This window comes from Oryzias melastigma, linkage group LG16 (assembly GCF_002922805.2).
Source record: "Oryzias melastigma strain HK-1 linkage group LG16, ASM292280v2, whole genome shotgun sequence".
NCBI lineage: Eukaryota > Metazoa > Chordata > Actinopteri > Beloniformes > Adrianichthyidae > Oryzias > Oryzias melastigma.
The window spans coordinates 6,140,764-6,162,021 of record NC_050527.1 but is presented as its reverse complement, the minus strand read 5'-3'; the positions used below and the strand labels follow the sequence as shown (position 1 = coordinate 6,162,021).

General features: G+C 36.3%; 3 protein-coding genes and 1 long non-coding RNA gene across 5 annotated transcripts in view; 1 reads left to right on the top strand and 3 right to left on the bottom strand.

Moving 5' to 3' along the window:
* Positions 1-350: 350 nt before the first annotated feature.
* On the bottom strand, positions 351-7,197 carry tapbpl (TAP binding protein like). 2 transcript variants are annotated; one of them, XM_024267842.2, is made up of 8 exons: positions 5,807-7,197; positions 5,117-5,329; positions 4,770-5,039; positions 4,481-4,684; positions 3,486-3,653; positions 3,314-3,411; positions 2,404-2,629; positions 351-2,119 (listed from the first exon to the last, which is right to left on the bottom strand). In XM_024267842.2, the coding sequence occupies exons 1-8, from the start codon at positions 5,853-5,855 to the stop codon at positions 2,052-2,054; spliced, it is 1,296 nt and encodes a 431-aa protein (XP_024123610.1). In that variant the 5' UTR covers positions 5,856-7,197; the 3' UTR covers positions 351-2,051. The 2 variants fall into 2 exon arrangements, with proteins under 2 accessions (XP_024123610.1, XP_036071989.1); XM_036216096.1 differs by lacking the exon at positions 351-2,119 and having other exon boundaries at positions 2,413-2,625.
* An 872-nt stretch (positions 7,198-8,069) lies between these two features.
* On the bottom strand, positions 8,070-16,717 carry LOC112143650 (complement C1r-A subcomponent). The gene is made up of 13 exons (XM_024267783.2): positions 16,564-16,717; positions 16,044-16,260; positions 15,328-15,511; positions 15,111-15,245; positions 14,796-15,001; positions 14,562-14,709; positions 14,364-14,482; positions 14,193-14,271; positions 13,968-14,102; positions 10,882-10,956; positions 9,921-10,123; positions 8,715-8,944; positions 8,070-8,616 (listed from the first exon to the last, which is right to left on the bottom strand). The coding sequence occupies exons 1-13, from the start codon at positions 16,602-16,604 to the stop codon at positions 8,250-8,252; spliced, it is 2,139 nt and encodes a 712-aa protein (XP_024123551.1). The 5' UTR covers positions 16,605-16,717; the 3' UTR covers positions 8,070-8,249.
* Positions 11,344-12,610, top strand: LOC118599869. The gene is made up of 2 exons (XR_004949403.1): positions 11,344-11,560; positions 11,664-12,610. It is a non-coding gene; the product is annotated as an uncharacterized LOC118599869 (long non-coding RNA).
* A 2,191-nt stretch (positions 16,718-18,908) lies between the features above and the next one.
* The window catches only part of LOC112143651 (complement C1s subcomponent), a 5,650-nt gene continuing 3,300 nt past the window's right edge, over positions 18,909-21,258 (bottom strand). Inside the window, exons 6-11 of the mRNA XM_024267784.2 lie at positions 20,847-20,997; positions 20,652-20,767; positions 20,479-20,560; positions 20,248-20,382; positions 20,091-20,165; positions 18,909-20,000 (exon numbers count right to left, since the gene is read on the bottom strand). Coding sequence (XP_024123552.1) covers positions 19,225-20,000; positions 20,091-20,165; positions 20,248-20,382; positions 20,479-20,560; positions 20,652-20,767; positions 20,847-20,997 — 1,335 coding nt within the window. The 3' untranslated portion in view covers positions 18,909-19,224. The remainder of the gene's footprint in view (positions 20,001-20,090; positions 20,166-20,247; positions 20,383-20,478; positions 20,561-20,651; positions 20,768-20,846; positions 20,998-21,258) is intronic.

The following is a 21,258-nucleotide window of genomic DNA, read 5'->3' as shown; positions in this document are numbered from 1 at the left end:
GGACAATTTAGAGTCACCAATTAACCTAGAAATCGTGTTTTTGGACTGTGGGAGGAAAGTGGCGCGCGCTGAGAAAACCCACGCATACGTGAGAACATGTAAGTTCCACAAGACCCAGCTGGGATTTGAACCAGGTCCTCATCGCTGTGAGGTTAGAATGCTAACATCTAAGCCCTGCATCAATCAGTGAAAGAAAATATATTTTTATCACGTATATTACTATACCAAAATAGATATACTGGCAGGAAGTCGGTATGTGCAATGTTTCCCCAGTTCAATCAAAAGGTATTTTTATTTTTAACAATTACCTCAGACCTGGTAAGAAATTTCATAATAAGACACGGCAAACATTTTTTGTGGTGTTTGAGACATCACAGACTATTGGATCTAATGTAAATAGATTTCCAAATAAATGCTTAGAAAAGTTAAATTTATAGCCTACAAAAAATCATTATTGGCTTTAATTCACCCTGACATATTTGTAAGTAGCAAAAAAGTGGAGATTTGAAGGAATTGTGCACTTTACTCATCACAGAACAGCTAAAAGTCAAAGTCATGGCAACATTTATTATAAAGTTTTATCTGCTTTAAGTTTCTCATTTCTTACTTTACTTGACTAAAGTTTTTAATATTAAATGATTTAATATGACCCAAGTGTGTACATATCAATACAAAAATCACTATTTATGATTGTAAGAAATGAAACATTATTTTCCTCTTACGTTTAATCAATAAATGTCATTATTTCTGAGTCTGTTATATTTGTGTGATTTTGTTGTATTGTCTACAATCAATTATTCCAATAAATCAATTAAATCAAACTATCAATTTGCCAAACCCATTTACATGATCTCTCAAATTTTAAAAAGTATTTGTCAAAATTGTTCTTACTTTTTCAGTTACACATAAAAAAAAACCCTTTAAAATGTAGTTGTACACCTTTCACAAGTTAGGATTTGCCAAAATAATCAAAATACATCTGACACAAATATAATACATTGTAAAAAAGGACAGAAGTCTGTTTGAAGACAGGAACAAATATGTGCCACTGGAAGCTTTCGCCAAAAAAACGATTTGAAGTCAGTGCTTTAAAAAAAAAAAACATTTACTGCTTGGTTTTTGCTTAAACATGTTTTTGGAATCACAAAATAATCACAACTGCAGACTTTAATCTGCTAGTAAATCAGTGTTAATGTCGCATTAACGGGCCATGGTGTCACATATAGGTTTTTAACTCAAATATAAAGCATTTCAAACAAACAAAACATACTTTTATCCCTGATGTCCCATTTTTGTGATGTATTGTACCCAGTCAACGTAAAAAAGAAAGAAAAGCATAAAATCACAGCATTAATCACACATTTCCTTCAATAAATAAATAAATGACTGACCTTTTCGTCATGATCGGATTTCCTGATTCACTATTCAAAGCTAATAAAAACCCAAATATAATTTTCAAGTTTCATGGGCAAAAAAAAAAAATAAAATCACTACATGAGCATTACAAATGACATAAAAAGACACAAAACAGTGTTGTTTCCCATAAAACCATGAATCCAGGGATGTGGACCTATGTTTAGTCTATAATCTCTTCAGTTTATAAAATAACTAACAGCCTCAGACTACACTTTACAAATCAATTTTAAAGTGTTTTTTTTTCTTTAGTTGAGTTTTTGTAACTTAAACAAGAATGACAGTCAGGTAGTTTGACAACATTTTGGGAATGCCTCCCTTCCTCTGTGAGTTAATAGAGTCTAAAATGTTAAACTTTCATGATAAATTAGAAATAAAAACGTTTTTTTTAACCTTAAATATTCAGTTCCCTGATATTAAAGAACAATGACTGCAGCAGCGGGAATATTCCTACCAGGATAACAAATTCAAAACGAAACTGTTCAATTGAGCCTATGGAACAATAATACAAAATAACTAACAATTAAATACAGTAAAAATACCGATCTTTGCCTCAGAAAAAGGAATTGTATAAAGACTGACACAATAAAAAAAAATTCTGGGCTCAATTTTCATTAAAAAGGATGCAGGACTGTGATTTATTTAATGACCTGGAAGAAAAAAATGACGGTGACGATCAGGAATCCCAGGAACCACCAGTAGGAATCTGCAGAAGAAATGTGGAAACCTTTATTAGTTTACAAACATTTACAGTTGCTTGATAATGTGAATGGCTTTTTAAAAATATGATTATGTAATGTAAATCTGTACTTTATTTTTGAAGCTTAAAGTGGAAGAAATAAAATGGTTTTCTGCTAATTCATCAATAAGAACATTTGGGTTTTAATTAACATCGAAATTTAGTAAATTAAATACTTCAAAAGCCTGCTTTTAATTTTTAAAACATATATTGGATTAAACCTCTGCAAAGTTCTTTTTGGAAATATGTACCTATTTTAGGAGTTTCAACTAACAAACTGATATCGAGGGGAGCACCCAGAGCTACATGAGACACCCTGCAGATAATCCTGGTTCCTGGGGGGACGGTGGGAGGCACGGTGAGGAGAGACGACAGGGAAAAGGTGCCGTCGCCATGCTGTCGATGGCTGGTCAGGGAGCCCTGGTCTTTAAAGAGTTCCGGCTCTGTGGCAGCTGGAGAAACAAAAAGCCACTCTATCTGAAAGAGAAACCAGCAGAAACGGATCAGTCAGTTACTAAAAAAGTTTGAATTTTTTCAAGAACAGACAAACACTGAGAATGATATTTCTAGACAGAAGAAAAAGTATCATAGTTAAATTTGAAGGTTTTCAATAGGCAGGTTATCTGAGCAGAAACAATCTTTAAAAGCAGCAAATTATTTAACTATTTTCAGTTTCCATTTAAAGTTTTGATCCTCACACAAAATATTTTTTTAGATTAAAAAATCTTTTAAGTACCATTTTTCTTTTTTTTTAAATTTAATTCATCTTTAGTACTTGCTTTGTGGAGTGTTGCTGGAGCCTAACACATCTACTTTAGGGAAAAAGTGGGGACAATTTGGATTAACACAGTAAGAAGAAAAAACACAACCATTTTTTGCATAATTTTGTCAGCTCAGTAAATATGTATTTGACACAAGTGCTAAAACTGTACAAAAACTGACTCCTGTGTACAAATATTTCAGTTAATGCTTTGATTGACAGCTGAGTGCTATTGAGGAAATCTGGTGGACACGCCCCTTTTCAGATTTTAATAAGGACTTTGACTTCACAAATAACAGTGAATTCAACAGTTAGACTATAACTTAACTCAAAAAAATAATTATACAAAAAATTTAAATATTATCAAAATCAATTATTTGTCATAATAAATTAGTACTGACTTGAGCATCCAGTGGATAGTATTTGCTGCTGTAGCACTTTAACGTTTGGGGTGTTTTCAAGATCAACTTTTCCTCTGAGAGGGAAACATGTGGTGGTTCTGTAAAAATAAAAAAAGAGGATTTTAAAAGTGTATGCATAAGAAATAGGAACCCACATTGGAAACAAACTTACGAATGACGTGGAGCTGAATGACCTGCTGTGCGTGGAAGTGACCGATGCTGACGGTGCAGATGTAGGTCCCCTCATCAGCAACCTTCAGGGTGGACAGACTCAGAGAGACGTTCCCCTCACTGACAACCTGCCCAGCATTCATGCTTGACCCTTTCCTCTCCACGTTCACTGAGGACACAAATCAAAGAGTCACATGATGTTCTGTCAAGGTTTCTGCATTAAAGATAAAATTTAAGATTTTTAGCAGCTTGCAATGCACAACTCCGCAGCTAGATGTCACTGTAAACAATTGATTCAATTGATACTTTGGAGCTTCCTGAAAGGGCGGCAACAAAATGATCAAAAATATAATACCAACACATTTCAGGTGCAGAGATAGACCTGAAATCTCTGCAGAATATTATCTTTTTTTCTAATCCCCATCAGAATTATAATTTTAATTTACAGCCCATTTATTTTCTCAATAAAATTATAAAACTTCTCATTCAAAGTTTCTCTCAAGGATGTGTTCATTTAAAGGAACCATAAAAATCAATAAAAAATCATTCATTTTAAAACTCCTGCAGACATTTTTACCAATCATATATAAACCTTTCAGAATTATATATATAGTCAATTTTATGATCAAATAACTTAAAATTAAAGAAATGTGCTGCCAAAAACATTACAAGGTGCACAGCTGCAATCCATAGATTTAACATTGGAACCTCATTTATAGCTTTACTTTATGTTTGTTAGAAAATTTTTACCAGAAATTACAAAAAAAATTCTTCAAGAAGATTGTAAACATCGGAATTTCTAGTGTAATATTTTTAACATCAAACATAGTTAAGCTTAAGTTTGAAAATATAAAAAAAGTAATTATAATGCATAAACTTTCAAGGCTTCCTCTGACTGAAAAGCAGCAAAACGATCACTAGAAATCAAATGTTTCCTTCAATATAAATGCTTTTCAAAATGCAGCAGGAAACTTGTCGAATCCTGATGATGCCCACCATCTGCACGGACACCTTCTGTGTCATCCAGCGTTGTTTTCAAGTCAAGTACTTTCCAGCCTTTTCCCCGGTGCTGCAGCCGCCACTCCACGTCAACCTGGTGAGCTATCGGCACCTCCTGCTGTTTGAAGCTACAGTCCAGGAGAACGTCTCCCCTCAGAGGAGCAGACAAGGTCTTTGAGTTGGAAAACACAACAAATATTGCTGTAACACAAACAAAAAAAAGACAAAAAACTAAATAAATTACACATAAAAAAATAAAAAAAGCAAAAAACTGAGAGAGAGGTACCTTTGGTTAACAGAGTTCCTGACTGACTCAGAGGTAGATTGAGTTTACTTTGCATCAGGGTTGACTGAGTTTTTTCCACTGGTAAAGTCTCCAGGATGAGCGAGATGCTGAAATCAAGCTCCTCCACCGTGATGGACACCATGAAAAAAGTTTGATCTGAGCTGTCCTGCAGCTCCTTAGACGAGTAACGACTGACTTCACACATCACCTCCAGCTCGTTGCAGTCAGCGTGGAGCAACCGGTCTGCGTTGGGAATGTCAGGTGAGGTCACTGTCACAGAGGAATAAGACAAAAGGATCAAAGATTGCTACTGCATAAGAGTTAGTTTGATGCACCAATAATCAAACCTGAAGCCTCAAACAGGAAGAGCTCCGGATCGGGGACTGAAGGCGGGACAAATGGAGAGAGCATTTCCAGAGGCTCATCAGGGCCCACGGCAACATCTCGAAAGACAAGCGTGGCTGGTGTCCGAGTGAAGAGGCCACCACCTCCCATTCCACTGAGTCCAGATCCCTCCTCCACCAGGGCACAGGACAGCACTACATCTGCAGCTCCGTCAGCTGAAATACAGGAACAACACACCACCTGTTTTTATTCAGTTTTATTCATTAAGTCGGGGTGGGATTACACAAGTTCGCTTCCTTAAACTCCCTTTCAAGTGATCAACTTGTGATTTATTAAGTGATATGTAATGTATTAATACCTGATTGCTTGAAATAAACCATTTCATTCATTCATTCAGGTCACTTTTACCAGGCTGAGATCAATTTCAGCTCCACTAATAAACTGGCTCCATGCAAATAGCTCATCAAATCTGTAACTTTATATTCCAAAGTCTTTTAAAGCTGGATTCTCACATGGTGTTTTAGCTAAATTCATGCATTCATTATATTCAGCTTACATTGGGGTATGCAACTTGTAAATGTGCACACAAGCACTTCTTCTGGTTTAACAACAACCCGAAAGAAATTAAATGATCCAAACTAAGTCAAGTCCACGGTGACTATTTGATGAAAAGTCAATATAAACTATCTTACCATGCACCCAAGTAATGAACAATCCGAAGAAAAATATTTCAATCATCATCAGAGTGAAGTGAGCCTGTGTTATTGCCAATTTATATCAACGATATGACTGGAATAACTACACTGCAGCACTTTCACTTTTGATTTGAAAACGGTCCATTGGTTTGTCTACTTTCCTTGTCATAAACTATTCAATTTTAAAAGATAATTTAGAGCTCATCACAGACAACACATAATCTGAGGAGTTACTTTAAGAAATCCTTAGAAAAACGTAGAATTTTAGCATCCCGGCGCATGCGCTGTCAAGCTTCAGAGCGGTGTCGAAAATGAAAGCAGCAGGAGGGAACTGTCCAATGAGAGAGCAGAAAGGAGGAAGGCGTCACCGGTAGCTAGGGTAATATTGAAAATACAGGTTTTTTTAGTTTAGTTTTTTTATTTAAAAAAGAAAATCGGTTTATTAGTGGGAAAAAAAACACAAACAAAAAAAAAGAGAAAGAAAATCAAACAGTTCTCAAGATGTAACTTCTTAAACAATAGAATTAAAGTTTAATAATTGACTGCTTTTATAACCTTTTACTTAAGGTTTCACTCCAACTATATATTATTTCAATTGCAAAATCGTTTCCAGGGATTTTTTTAAACATGATTTTTGCAGTTTTTAGCCAAAATCAAAAAGACTGTTATTTTTTAAGATGCATTTCATGCAGAGCAGTAGGAGCTCATTAGAAATTCACCTCATTTACAAAGATAAAAATTGATCTATTTTGTGCATGCATCAGAACTGGAATGGAGTAAGGAGACCTTGGCCGGCAAACCCAAGCTTTTACAAACGTAGGTTTATGTCTGCACCTAAGCAAACAGAATTTGAATAAAGAAATACTGAGAATTACAATTTTAATCTTCATTTATTGTATGTCCTCCATCATGAGAAAAATGCTTCAAGTACATGTTAAAAACACCAAAAAAAAAACACAGTTTTCATTGGAGTGGGTCTTTAAACAAAGTAAGTCTGAATGAATGACTGAATGAATGGATGGATGAATGAATGACTATTTTGACAAGAATTCTAAGCTTTAGCTTAAATACTATGGAAAAATAATATTTTAAGTATCCTGGCTAAATGTTCAGGTGTCTTAAAAGATACTGAAGCTTTCTTTACTTGTTATTCTTGTCAGGAACCAGTATAGGACCCAAAATGCAGGAGACAAGGCTTAAACGTAAAGATTTACTAAAGAGTGACAAAACTGATGAGCTGACCACGAGGAACATAAAACCAGACACTTATACACTGATGATCATTAATACAAATCAAGACAGCGGTGGGTAATGTATGTGTTGGTGTGTAGATGTTTGTGTGTGTTTTTAAAACAAGTTTTTTTTCAACTTCTTCCTACTCCATTTCAAACTACAAAACTGTGGTGTAATATTTTTATTTTTTAATTTATATAAACATTTCCGTGTTGTTTTCTTGTTTTTTACTATGTACTTTGTATGCATTGTTCGAAATACAGGACTAGCTAACTAACTAACTAACTAACTAATAGCTGGTGTGATTTACAGGAAAAACCTAAAAACAGAACATGACAAGAACTGAGAAAATGCCACTAAAAATCCAAACAAGAGCCCAAGTTCCACACAACTCTAAGTGATAAATAAAATATTTTAGAGTTTTGTGATTCCTTTTTATCTCATGGTAAACTGTGAGTTTGTTTAACTTTGAGTCACAGTGAACTCTGATACTTTTTGTTTGTTTTTATCTTACTGCTTTTCTATTCAAACCTTATTATTACATCATTACTAACATTTTATGGCCTACCACAAAAAAAGTTTTCATGAAGCATTTTCACCGTTTTCCTTTTAATCCCTCATGTGTTCATTTATTCACTGGAGTTTGGTCTGGGTGCTGGAGCATTTCCAATAGTCAGATCATACTGTTTATAACTCTGCAGAGACTAGAACTCTATTAAATATGGAGCACAATAAATATGAGAGACTGAAAATCTAAAAAAAATAACATTTAACCAACTTCTCTGTGTATTTTGTCCTACCTTTCTTAACAAATAAATATGTGTGCGTGCACATGTGTTGTGTGCATTCATGAATATTTGTGTTTCTTTATTAAGTGTTCATTCAAATGATTAGTTAAGTGTTAAATTAAAAGTTAAATTTGTTCTTTATGTGTGTGATTTAAAATTTCAAAAACAATGTCAAATTGTGTTCTTTATGATAGTAAGTATTTAAGTAAAAATCTTTTGGTACATGAAATAACAGTCTCTTTATGTAATTGTTTTATTTAAAGTTGATCAGGTGTTGCAGTACAATGCCATACATTCAACAGAAGATTTGCTCACAATCTTTAGTTGTGTAATATGTGTTTTCAATTTTTGTAGATAGGCAAAAATCAGTATTTTTCCATTGTTGTATTTTGACTTGTGCTGTTTCAAAACGGTATCTCTCAGTTTTCCTGCATGGTCCTGTTGATCCAGTCCAGGTACTCAACCACTTTGGTGTAAACTCCATATGCTCCCTGTAACCCACAACCCACACCCCAGCTGACTATTCCAGCTGCCCAGAACTGCCCGTTTCTGGTCAGGGTGAAGGCACTTCCGCTGTCTCCTTGGCATGAGTCCCTTCCTCCCTCAGGGGTTCCAGCACAGAACATGTTGTTTGTCAAGCGTTTCACCTCGAGCTTTTTCCTTTTTAGATAATTGAATGCATCCCTGCACGACTCATCATCCACCAGTGGGAGGTGCACATACTTCAGCCTATTTGTAAGAAGAGTGGAATTGCCAATTTTTTCAATACCAAAGCCAGATACCTGTCTGAAAAAACGGGGAGAACCACGGTAAACACCAGAAAAACAAACCAACATGACTTTTTTTCTCAGATTTTAGAACTTGAACTATCAGTGTTAGCTTACCCCATCACACCAGCCATATATGAGCTGTCCTTTGCTGGCAAACATACGGGCATTACAGCTGCCCTGAACGTGAGCGGATTCTTCAATTTGATAAGAGCAATGTCGTTGTCGTAAGATGAATCATCATTTGAGTCATAACCCGGATGAACATAGATGGACTCAGCATAGATGGATTCAGGATTCAAAGAAGAGTTCATCATTGTCTTCACATCTGTGCCTCCAAGATAAATCTAAAAAAAGTTTTACAAAATAACAATTATTATCTTTCAAATTTACAAATAGGAAAATTATTTACAACTGGAAGATAAGACAGAGATGCAGATACAGACGGGGGGAAAACTGTTGGTGCCTCTCATTAAAATGATTAGCTGTGTTTTTTATGGAAAGCCACCGCCAACAACACCAGAAGTGAGGACAGAAGCAGTGAGTGACTATAAGACAGATATATATGAACTTAGCAACAAGTGAGGGCTAAAATCTGATTGGTTAGAAACTTTAATTTGAAAAAAACATCTGACACCAGCGCAGTCAAGGCGAAGGGTTGTGAGGGAAGCTGACGGAACAGTTATAGGATCTAAAACGTATTTTGGACAAATATATAAATAAAAAAAACATTTCTCCGTGATTTAGATACTTCTTTTCAGATAATTTTAAACCATCACTGAAGGCTTTGCAGACCCTGATGATACGCCACTGCTAACAACACAAAAAACTCTCAAATCTGAAGCTTAAACATGATTACTAGAACACAAACAGGAAGAGTGATTTTCCAAAAAAAGCATCTCTTCACCAAATGCCACCGTGTGGGGAGTAATTACAGCATGCTCTACTGGTGTGTCAACATTTTTGTTATATATGAAACCAATGAAAAACTAAAAAAAAAAACTTGAGAAACCTTGAGTTCACTTTAGCTGAAGCTTTACCACCCTATTATTATCTTAAATTTCTTTATTCTTCCTAAAAATAATTTAAGCTTCAAATCCTAGTTGAGTGTTTGAATTTTGGTCTACATATGATCCATCTCCTGAGAAAGTAGTAAGCTACTCTCACAGTAGATACACTACCACCAGTTCACTAAACTGGCACAATTATGAATCATGTTCAGTCACTTGAAACTGGGTTTTGACCACCATGGTGGATTTTTTCCTATTCATGAGGAGGAACCAACATTTTTTGTCCATGTCTGTGAAATGTTGCATTACTTACTCTTACTGAATCTTTTGAAATTTGTTGTCCATTATATGCCAACACATGAGCTGCTGTCATGATCCATTTGTCTGCAATGATCATTCCTCCTCCTCTACTTGAAGATATTATCAGAACCTGCCAGGGTATGGTGTTCGGTGGAGCATCTCTGCCTCCAAGGATCCTCATGTGGACATTAATTCTTTGTGTTGGTTGACCACACACTGGAAAAATTAGGAGCCTAATTTTATTTCACACAGAAAGCAAACATTTATCATGCCATATTAACAATCTTTGTTTTATTTTTGGTTTTGGTTTCAAAACTTCAGTGGGTAGAAGGCAGCTGCAAATATGCATTTCTGTTTTCAAAATAAAAGTTGAAGGCCTCATGCATTTATGATTTGAAAAGAATAAGAGTCCAAGCCGTCAATGCAACAGAGCTTGGTTACTTATGCCTAAACATGTCACGCTTGGAATATGATAGGATGGTTTAATCATATTTCTGTTCAACAGCCAGCACTGATGTTAAGCATATAATCAATGATTTAATTACTTTTATTCCATTTTAGACTCTTGACGAATAATCCGTGCTTCAATGCTGATCATGCCAAATTATGATCCATCCTCCAAATATATGTATTTGATAAGACTATCCAACTGTAGACTTCCAAACAATTAGTAGCCAATAGAAAATCTAGTGTCCTCACACCCCTTTAAACCCAATAGGACTATTTTTTCCATTAAAATATCGATGGACCAGATGTTTTAACCTTAAAAAAATTGTTAAAGCTGGCTCCTCCACATCATTCAGCTACCAGCTCTATGGTTGAAGCACAAGCCATTCAGTCAGGAACCCATAGTTTTCCATTTAAAGACTAAACTAAATATTAAGTTCTAACCTTTCATATCATAGAAATCACAAACCAAAGATCAAAGTTTCAACTCTAAATCATTGCTTCACTAACAGATTTGCAGTTCAAACCTGGTAGACATGTAGGTTTGGTGACGGCCAGGTGGTTAGACCTCCACTGTCTGTCCGCTTCACACGTGAAAGTTACTTAAACACAAAACAAACAGAAAAGAACATGAGATTTTTGTTGTAAATGTGTAAATCATGCTGATGAGACCTGAAGAGAAGGTGTGAGCACGGCTTTCATGAAGAAGTCATGGTTGTTTTATACTGGGAGACTCGTGATCAGATTCCTTCATAATAGAATAATAGGTCACTCTTTTGAAGTGTTAATATATGAAAGTGTGTGTGACTCATCAACGCTTTTCAATTTTGAAAATTAAAATGGATTAACTGAAATACTTTTTCATTTTCAAAATGTATGTGTAGTAGAGTGGTAAATGGCTAGCCAATCCCTTCTGTGTCTGAAATACTTAAAATTTGCAAATCTATTAGTTACAGTAATAATGTTTTTTAATTATTTTTCTTCTGTGACTATTAGGTATTTTGTAATAAGTGATACTGTTAATGTGCTGTTACTTTAAATGTTGCTGTGTTTAACCAGTAGAGGGCAGTGTCGCAAACGTTATCGCTGGACATTTTATTTTGAAAAGACGCAAAGGAGTCGTTTTCCTGTTCGTCTTCCTGTTTTGATGTCTGCTCCGCGGTTGTTTCATCTGCATGATAAACAAAATATCTACGAAGTTTTAAGGTAATTTACTCAAAACATTTAAAAGCCATCTTTCAATATTACTTCGTTTGAGTTATTTTTTGGTGTTTCTGCATGATTGTTGAGTTTTACATGGATTTTACAGAGGACTGAAACGTGCGTCGTGGTAGTGAGAAAGCCGTAAGAGACGCGTATCTTGTGAGAAAACGGCGCCATTTCCAGCGTTCCTGGATGTAAAACAGCTGAAAACTGTGAGTTTTGTTTGATTATTTATTTTTAATTTTTCCAATGACTTGTAAGTAATTTTATTTATTTTTTTTGTGTTCATCCTCTGTGGTCAGAGTCCACTGCCGTATTTTTATGTTACTTTCTTTAACATTTTTTGTTTTGCCACAAGACCAACCAGTTGTCAAAGAAATTCTGCGATTTTGTTTTACTTGAAGCAAGTCTATGAACATTTTTGAGTGTGATTTAAAAATAATAAATTTCTGTAAAAAACCCAGTGATTGTGTCCTTTGAGGCAACATCATTTCTCCAGACTACACAAGTAACTGCATTACTTGTCTCTTGAATAAAAGGAAAAATCAATAATTCGAACTTCTCTTAATCAATACCACTCATTCTGTGACATAATTAAAATGACAAAGCGATTGAAGACTTATTTTTCTTTCTCATATCCCGCAGCGCAAAAAGTGTCTCTTAAATCAGATCGAGTTAGGACTTCCAAGGGTGGACCCCAATTATGTCAGAGCTCACTCCTCCTCTGCTTTAGTTGGTGCTATCAGCAAACAATATTCTGTTCTCATTGACTTATATGAAGAATAGGAAAATTAGTGTGGCTTTAGGACTTTAAATATGAAAAACAAACAGCTCGAACACCAGCACAGTCCTGAACAGAAGCAACGTAGCTGCTTGAAATATGTTGCAATAAGTATTTATTTATTATGATTCTTAAACCCTAAAGAAAATCCAATTACAATTAGAAGTACAAAAATCCATGGTGGGTCTCGAACACGATACACTGGGGTGGAAGTCTGCTTCATTTTCCGTATAAGGAGCATTGTATCCCAGTCTTAAAGGTTAAAAAAAAAAGCCAGTTAATTGTAGATGAAAAGATAAAACTCAGCTTTGAGTATGTTTTTCCTCCGGTTCCTTCCTGTTTCCAATTTTTTCCATTTCTCTGTATAAGTCAATGAGAACAGCATGTTGTTTCTCAGTAGTGCATGCTACCCAAAGCAGAGGAGGAGTGAGCACTGACTCATCATGGTGCGCCTCTTGCAAATGCTAACTCGAACTGATTTACGAGACACTTTTTGCGCAGTGGGATGTGAAAACAAAAAAGCAGTCTTCATTGGCTTTGTCACTTTAATTTTGTCACAAACTGAGCAGTATTGATGAAGAAAATGGAAATGTAGTTTGGAGAATTGCTTTTTCATTTAATTTAAGAGACAGGTAATGCGTGTACATTTTGAAAATGAAAAGGCATTTCTGTTAGTCCATTTTAATTTTCAAAATTGATATTTCTAATTGAATTTTGGTACAAATTTACCAGAGAACTTTTTGAAAATAAAATGTAAAATACTGTTCTCTTCATCATTTCATCAATTTTTTAATTAAGAATGAGTGGTGTTGAAGAAGAAAAAGAAAAAACTATTTGGAGAATTGGTTTTACATTTCATTTAAGAGACAAGTACAATAAAAATGCATTTCCAGTACTGACTTTTATTTTGAATTATGACACACAAACACTTCCATAATAATATCGGTGAAGATAACATTCATATCAGGTTTGATACATGCATTTCTGAGACCCCCATTTCATTAGCATGATGCTAACTTTCCTTAAAAATCCATTGTATTTAACTTGTTCCATGTTATTTGCCCTGTAATTCACTATCATTCCACAAGTAGTAGAAGGCCTTTTCCTGCTCATTTCAAAATGGCTGCTTCCATGAAATCCCAAAAACTCTTTTGGCAGGAAAAGTTTAGATAATTTTCTGAACTTTATGGTGAGAAGAGCTCATTTGTTGTCATTCATCTTTATAAATGAGTAGTTGTTGTATTAAAAGAATGTAATTTTTTTTATTCTTGATTCTGTATAATAAATATACATTGTTGTGAACACAAACGAACCAAATCACCCAGTGTATTAACTGATCTATACCCCCTCTCATAAAAATTGACATTGCAAAATGTTAGTGAATCTTTTCTAAGGGTTTAAAAACATCTTCATAAAAAAACTGTCAATTCAATACTGCGCTAGGATTAAATCAATTGTTTTCCATTTTTGAATGTGTCCTATTAAAGTATAAAAGTTGATGTGCTGATACTACTATACTACTACTTTTTAATACGTACTTTTTGATGTCTATTTTTGAAATGAAAAGTAAGTTCCTTCAAATTCTCAAACGTGTACATTTATGGATGTTGATGAGTGTTAATTTCTTACCGTTTTGATCACCCTCGAGAGAGTAAAAGGGTTCATTGCAGTGATACCGAACTACAGACAGATACTGATTCTGAGAGCCGGACAGGAAAGTCACCCCTCCATTCAGCAAAGGCTCTGGTTCTCCACAATCTATTACTAAAAAGCAAAAGCAAAACATCGATTATCAAAAAATATCTTTTTAAAATCAAAGATCTTTAAAGATTTTTAGCTCAAATTTTGACATACTGTGGCATTCTGGCAGAGGGAGGTGCCACTGTCCATTGTTTTGACAAACTGTAGAGAAACTCTTGATCTCCTGACCGTTCTGATAGACGTGGGTGTTCACATGTCAGACCAGCAGCTTATTCCACACACGGACAATCATTACTAATAACAAAGTTAACACTTTAGCCTAACCATCATTAGCTTGTAGCCTTGGTCACAGCGAACATAAATGTGGTCTCTGTAGAAATACTCAGTCATGGATGGAGTAACCCTTCCTCTGGTGACCCTACCGGGAATCGGGCACTTCACTCCTGCAAGCAAAGACATGTCATAAACTTCATCTTCAGCACTCAGTCCAGTCTGTTCATTTTCTTATGTGCACTCCCTTACTCCCTGTGCTGTAGTCTAAGCTCCAGCCTTTGCTCATCCCTTCGTTATCTGTGTGGTACTCCAAAGTGACAGAGTTGGAGTTTGTGTCAATCAGTCCTGGGCTCTTTTTTCCACAAAGCTTCACAGGCTCTCTGTTTGGCAGTACCACCTTTTGGTAAAACCACAGTGAGTAGTGTTCCGCATGATTTCTGCTCAAAGGTTATTGTCAAAATAAACAGAAAGGCTTCCTGTCACCTGCAGCCAGTGATGGAGACAGTGTGGTCCTCCCTCTGTGTCAATACTCTCAACCTGGAAGTTGTCTGAGAAGTTAAGAGAGACGGTGAAGCCATCTTCCACAGAAATAACATACTGACAGGACAGTGCCTGTGATGAAGGGTTTGGATAGCCTGGACTGGACAGGTGTCCCTCCGGCTCATCGAAAATTCCACCACCACAGGATACTAGGAAAGAGGTAAAGGAAAATAGATCAAAAGCTAAATTAGGATTTGTTCCTTAGCAACTCGGTTCCAACTTTTGATTTATGATAAGGTGTTTTTGCATGCGACTCACAAATGCAGGTGCTCTGGTCTGAGCGGAGCTCATAACCATGGTGACAAGCACAGAGATAGGAGCCGAGTGTATTGAGGCAGATCTGAGAACAGAGTGGGCCATTTCCTGTTTCTGGTGCAGAACATTCATCTACGTCTAATGATGGGAAGGTCACAAAGTCAGAGAGAGGTGGAGACGGGGGAGGAAGAAATGCTTACAGACAAAAGCAAAAAGTCACCTATCGCTTGGAACTGAGCAATAAAGCCGATGTTTTGGTGGCGCTCGGGGTTGCTGTCGTCTGACTGGAAAATGAGGGTAAGAGTGTTGCCTGGAGACAAGATGGGCTGGTGGCCTGGATGATTCCCATCACCTGAGTTCTCATTGCCACAAAACTTCCAGAGCAACTTTCCATTATAAAGAACCTGATAAAGCAAATAAAAATCTGTTAGGTAAAATAAGTGCTGTAAAATTATTTTTTTATCCTTTATGAATTAAATTTATGGACTTTTTAATTCAAATTAAACTTTTATAATATATATTTTTTGAGGAACGCACAAGTAATTTTGAGTTTTAATAATACCAGATCTGTATTTTATTATTTAAAAGGAAAATTAACCACAACTTCAACATCAGATGAGCTTACTGTATGGTAATGTACAAATAAAGTTTAAAAAAAAAAGGAACAAACAACATACATTTCTTATAAGAAATGTAACATTTCAAAATAAAATTGTATTATATATTAAGTGCCATTATTTCCCTTTAGGCAATTCTATTTAAAATAAACCGTAACTTCACATCAGATGAGCTAACTATGTTGATGTGCAAATCAAGTTATTTTTAATTTCTCCCCAAAAATTGAACATTTCAAAATTAGATTTGTATTAAATAAAGTGCCATGCTTTTCCTTAAGGCAATTTTGTTTAAAATTCCTGTAGAAAAATTGTGTCTGACTGTAAGTGAGTCGTAGTAGCAGTTGTCTGAAGCTTCGATGTCCAAGTGTGTGAAGGTGAGCCGGATCTGGAAGCCCTCTGGCACGCTCAGGTCCCACTGCTCCAGCGAATTTGGGGGATAAGGCTGGGGATACTGAGGAGAATGGATCTCCCCATGCATCACAGTGTCTGAGTCAGCCAGGGGGAGACACTCACACACCAACACATACGAAAAGAACCTGCATGAAAGCAAGAAGTTTGATCAGTATGTCTGCGACCCTTTGAGCCTCTGCTCAAAGCAAACAGTGGAGAACAAACAGGATGAACTGTGGACACAAAAGCTTTGCAAAAACATGTCATAAGAAGGATAGACAAATCAGATCACATCATGAGTAAAACCATACATGTCTATAATAATTCACAAATTATCACTGCTGGAACAAAACGTCAAATAATGACTATGTGACTAAAGTTCAAATTTTGATTTAAAACTTTAGGATTATCTCCACACAGTTGCATCAAAAATAATCAATCACGTTTACCAGATGAAGAAAGATGTACACCCCATCCTGGAAACAGGCATCTTCAAGAGAGATGTGATCGCCTAGTCTAGCAGCAATTGTCACAAATACTCATGAAACACTGAAGTATCAAAGTCTGTCTTGTGCGGTGTTTGGCAACCCACAGCGTGAATGCCAGGAATATGTTTTGTTTGTCTTGGCAAAGTCAAGTCACTGCTTGTTTTTGAAATCCGGAGAAGCAAACAACAGAAAATTACTTTTTAACCATACATTTGACTGGCAGGCAAAATCACCACAACTCATTCTTTAGATAAAAAAAATGTGTGCACTCATGTGTGTCAGCATTTGTTGCCTTTAGATCACTTATTCAATTTCCAGCATAATCACAAACCTTATGAAGACATGTTACACAATTTTGAGGCAAAATATAAAATGCAAGCTCCTGGTAAAGGTTAGGCATCAGTGAAAATGGAGTTCAGATTGAAGATAGGGTTAGGGTAGTGTGTAAAAAAAAAAAACAATATAAATCAATTGAACAATTTTTTCTATTTGTATGAGTTTTGCCCTTTTTTGTGTGTCTCACTTGTCGACTGTAATAAAAAAAGTGGATAAAGAGACCCCTTCACCTAGCGTTCAGAACAGAAAGTGCCCATTAACTCCAAGAAGATAAAATTCCATAGCCTATGTTCAAATTCTTACCCAAATCCCTGACTACTAAATAACTATATAGTGCAGGACTATCTAGTGCCCTGGATTTTAAAAGCAATTTAGACACCATGCTCACTACTTTTTTTTTTTTTTAACAAAAGTTTAATGTCACTGATTTAACAAAGTAAAAAAATCGAATTAATATGACCATTTTAAGATGTCTATTTATGAATCCACTCTGTTTTGATGATAAAGACGTTGACAGTTTTTTTTAAATTACATTTAAACACATTTTTTTGCAAAAATTGTTCAAACAATGCCGTATAGTCTATATTTGCCAACGTAGTGAGCACCAATGCACCCTGGTGTCATGATAGCGAGGCGAAGCAGACTCAGATGCTGTAGCCCGGAAGGATCACAGAAGGCAAAGGTAGTGAGTAAAGAGTTTTATTGTCCGTTGAGAGTTTAGGCACTGAAGCTAGAGCGGAGTGGCAGCAGGAAGAGGCAGACAGGAACCAGAAGTGGCTAGACGGAGCAACGAAGATCCAGGAGATGAGTTGGGTGATGATGGCGTGGCATGGTAGCAGGGTAGATGATGGCGCTCTTGGCAGTGGTGAGAGAAGTTAGACCCAGGACATCATGTGATATGTAAATCCAGGTAAGGTAACAAACTGGTGATGAATTCTGGAGCAGGCCCTTCCTAAATAGCTGACAGTGGCTTATGAGATGAGTGCTGGCAGCTGGGTCCAATAAGGAAGTGCAGAGGAGCACCATGACAACTGTTTTTATGTAAAGACTTCTGGGAAATTTCTCGTGCTCTCTATTTTGGAATTGTAGATTCAGACAGCACTGCAAAATGGCGAAACAACTATATAGTGAATTGGCGGCAGTAGTTGTCGTAGAAACGTTGACTCATACAATCTCAAACCAATCACTGCTTACTGTCGTCGTCTGGCTCATAGACATATATCATTTCACTGGACAAAGCAAGGTGATGACGTCACCCATTGAAAATGCCTTACCTTTGGTCATGACAGTAATGTTGATACTCAGGAGACGACTCCTTGCAGTGACCAGAGGGGGAGACAGAGCTCTGACTCCTGACAGTTTTCTTGTGTTTTGTTTTGGGTTGTTTTCTTGCAGCATTGTGAATATTAAGATTTAAAATGATTACAATACCTAAAATGACATATTCTTCGCTATTCTGACAAATAAAAAGAAGTGAATGCACTTTTATTTATAATTCGTTTTGGTTTGTTTGAATGTTCTAATAAAGTTAACTTTGGTTTAGGAAGTGCAAAGATGGAATATGTGTTAGACAGTGAGAAATTAGTTCAGGATTATAAATATTCCCTTAATATTTCATTTTAGGAACCTAGAACCTCAATAAGTTAACCTGGGATAACCTGCAAGTAATTACCATCACATTGTGGGTACCTTCTTTGTTTTTTTTTCCTGCTTCCTTTTCACCAATGCGAATCATTCTTCTTCATTTAATCCTCTCTTCTTCTCACTGCTACCCCTCTCATAACTGTTTCTCCTCTGGAAGTGTCCAAACATCTGATTCCTGGTTTTACTTTCCAAAACATCTAACATGAGCTGTTCCTCTGATATATGCATTCCTGATCATATTCATCCTTGTCACTCCCAAAGAGAACCGAAACGTCTTCAAAGTCTGTGTCTTTGAGACAAAAATGACGTATAAAACACACACAAAATATATTTCCAAAATTTTATTAAGAGTTGACATAGATTTGTTTAATTATGTTTTATTTACAGCTTCATTGGTCCCAGCACTGCCTAAAAACACATGTTCTCACGTCTAGACTAAATGCTCCCGTTTTAGTTATTCGGTTTCATCATATTATGAGATTGAAGGTTATAAATCATTGTAAAATATACTCAGATGACTGACCATTTTTTTACATGTAGAAATGAATCATGCTGTTGTGATTTTATGTTTAATGATTTTGATTTTAATCAGTCATAAATCACTTGTAAATGTGGTCAGTAGCACTGGGACATTACTCCTCCCTATGTTCCCTTGATGGTGTTTTTGATCCATTCTATGTAGTTCTGCACCTTGGTGTAGTAGCCCTTGTTGGCTCCGTCCTTACACGGGGCTCCCCAGGACACAATGCCAGCAAGGTGATACGGTCCACCAGCTGGAGACAGCATAGGCAGAATAAAAGGACCTCCACTGTCACCACCACAGCTGTCCTTCCCATCTGCTCCAGCACAAAGCATGTTTTTAGTGAAAATCATGGTTCCAACTTTTGGCAGGACTGGTGTGCTCCTACAAGTGTCTAGAGAATAAACTGAAATATGAGCGTACAATAAGAAGCGGGAGGCACGATATCTATCCGTACCTCCCCAACCTGACACTGTGCCTTGTTCATCTTCCAACATAACCCTGTTCACATCTGGCAGACAAATGGGACAAATGTTTGGACCCAAGTTTACTCTGGTTTTGAACCTAATAAGAGCAATGTCATTGTCATAATTTGTTCGTGTGTTAGAGGAAATCCCTTGTTCATAGCCAGGATGAATTATGATCCTCTCACAAGTTAAGACGTCTGTCCTGTCAGATTCTTGACCATCAACAAGTTCACCAAAGATTTTGATCATAGATTCATCAACTCCATCCACAACGTGAGCCGCTGTGACAGCCCACTGATCGTTTATCAGTGAAGCTCCTCCTCTCCTTGGAGATTTGATGAGGAGTTGCCATGGTATTTGTCCTAGACTTGCACGAGCGCCTCCCAAGATTCTGCCGGAGCTTGAGATGGAATTTGACGTCACGCCGCACACTGAATGAATGCATAAAAGTTGTTAGTGTGATAAAATCTCCAAAGACAACAATAATTCACTAAAAAATGACAAATACAAACATTTCTCACCTTCAATACATTTAGGCATGTCTGCTTTGTCACCTGGTGATACCCATTGACCAGTGGCGTTACAAGTATATGTATCTGAATGAGAGAAAAGACCAAGTTGATCAAATGTATTGCATTTAAAATAGAGAAGGAATGAATAGAGGATGCTTATGATCACCATGTCCTTTCAGCTTGTAGTACTCTGAACTGCACATGAACTGGACTTCCGCATTATACTGAGTCTTCTGTGCAGGTACATCCACCAGCTCAAGGATGCTGTTGCTTTCTATTTGCGGCAAACCACAGTCTACAACTGTGAATGAGATAAAGCAAGGAGGAATGGAAAAAGGAGAATGAAAAAGAAGTTCTTGGATCATTAAAACAATACATTAGACGTAACCAGACTCACTTTCACAGGAGTAGCTGGGAAACCATGAGCCTGTGGTTTGGCAGGTTGTTTCAAATTGTGTGGAGAGGGCCAAGGCGCCTTTCTGCTTGGCCAAAAATAGTTTTAAATAAACAGAAAAAATACATTTTTTTAATAAAATTTTTAAGTAAGGCAGTGGTTTCATGTGTACTCACAGAATTAACGACATAGCCAACATCACATATCACTGTCACGGTTTCACCACTTTTGTATTCTTGCTTATGGGGAGTCATTTTGGAGTTGGCGATCACTCCTGACTGGCACACTTTTTCTGCATACCAGAACAAAGGTGATCATTTAAAACAAACACTTTTTAGAAATAATGTTTTCTTCTTGTAAGTCTGAAGTACCTATGGTTTCAAAGTGAAGCCTGAAGCCTTTGTTCTCGCCAGTTTCATCAGAGGTGAAGTAGATCTGGACTTGATTTGAATGAGTGGAAATTGGGGATGGAGGCGGTTTGTTGCCACAGAATGGTCCCAAAGTCTTAGTTTGGGTCACGATCTGTGGAAGAAAATTACATATGACGTAGGGGTGTAAGAAAACATCAATTCAAGGAAATATTGGAATATTTTAATTGCATTGCACTTGTGTTGATTTAAAATATTGCCAAGGCGATATTTAATTATTTGTTTGTAAGAAAACTTGTAGGTCAATCTTAGTTTTTTTCCACTTAAATATTTCCTAAATTACCAAAAAAAAAGCACCATGAATTTGCTTGAGTAAAAGCAACTTATTTATGATACAGTTACAGTGCTTAATGTC

Coding starts and splice junctions, on each gene's coding strand:
- LOC112143650 (XM_024267783.2), bottom strand. CDS start 16,604: ATGCCTGTTTCCAGGATGGGGTGTACATCTTTCTTCATCTG. Junction 14,272..14,363: donor AAGGCTACAAGCTAATGATG/GTTAGGCTAAAG, acceptor CACGTCTATCAG/AACGGTCAGGAGATCAAGAG. Junction 10,957..13,967: donor TCTCGAGGGTGATCAAAACG/GTAAGAAATTAA, acceptor TTTGTGTTTAAG/TAACTTTCACGTGTGAAGCG.
- tapbpl (XM_024267842.2), bottom strand. CDS start 5,855: ATGATGATTGAAATATTTTTCTTCGGATTGTTCATTACTTGGGTGCAT. Junction 5,330..5,806: donor GTTCATTACTTGGGTGCATG/GTAAGATAGTTT, acceptor CCTGTATTTCAG/CTGACGGAGCTGCAGATGTA. Junction 3,412..3,485: donor CATTCAGCTCCACGTCATTC/GTAAGTTTGTTT, acceptor TTATTTTTACAG/AACCACCACATGTTTCCCTC.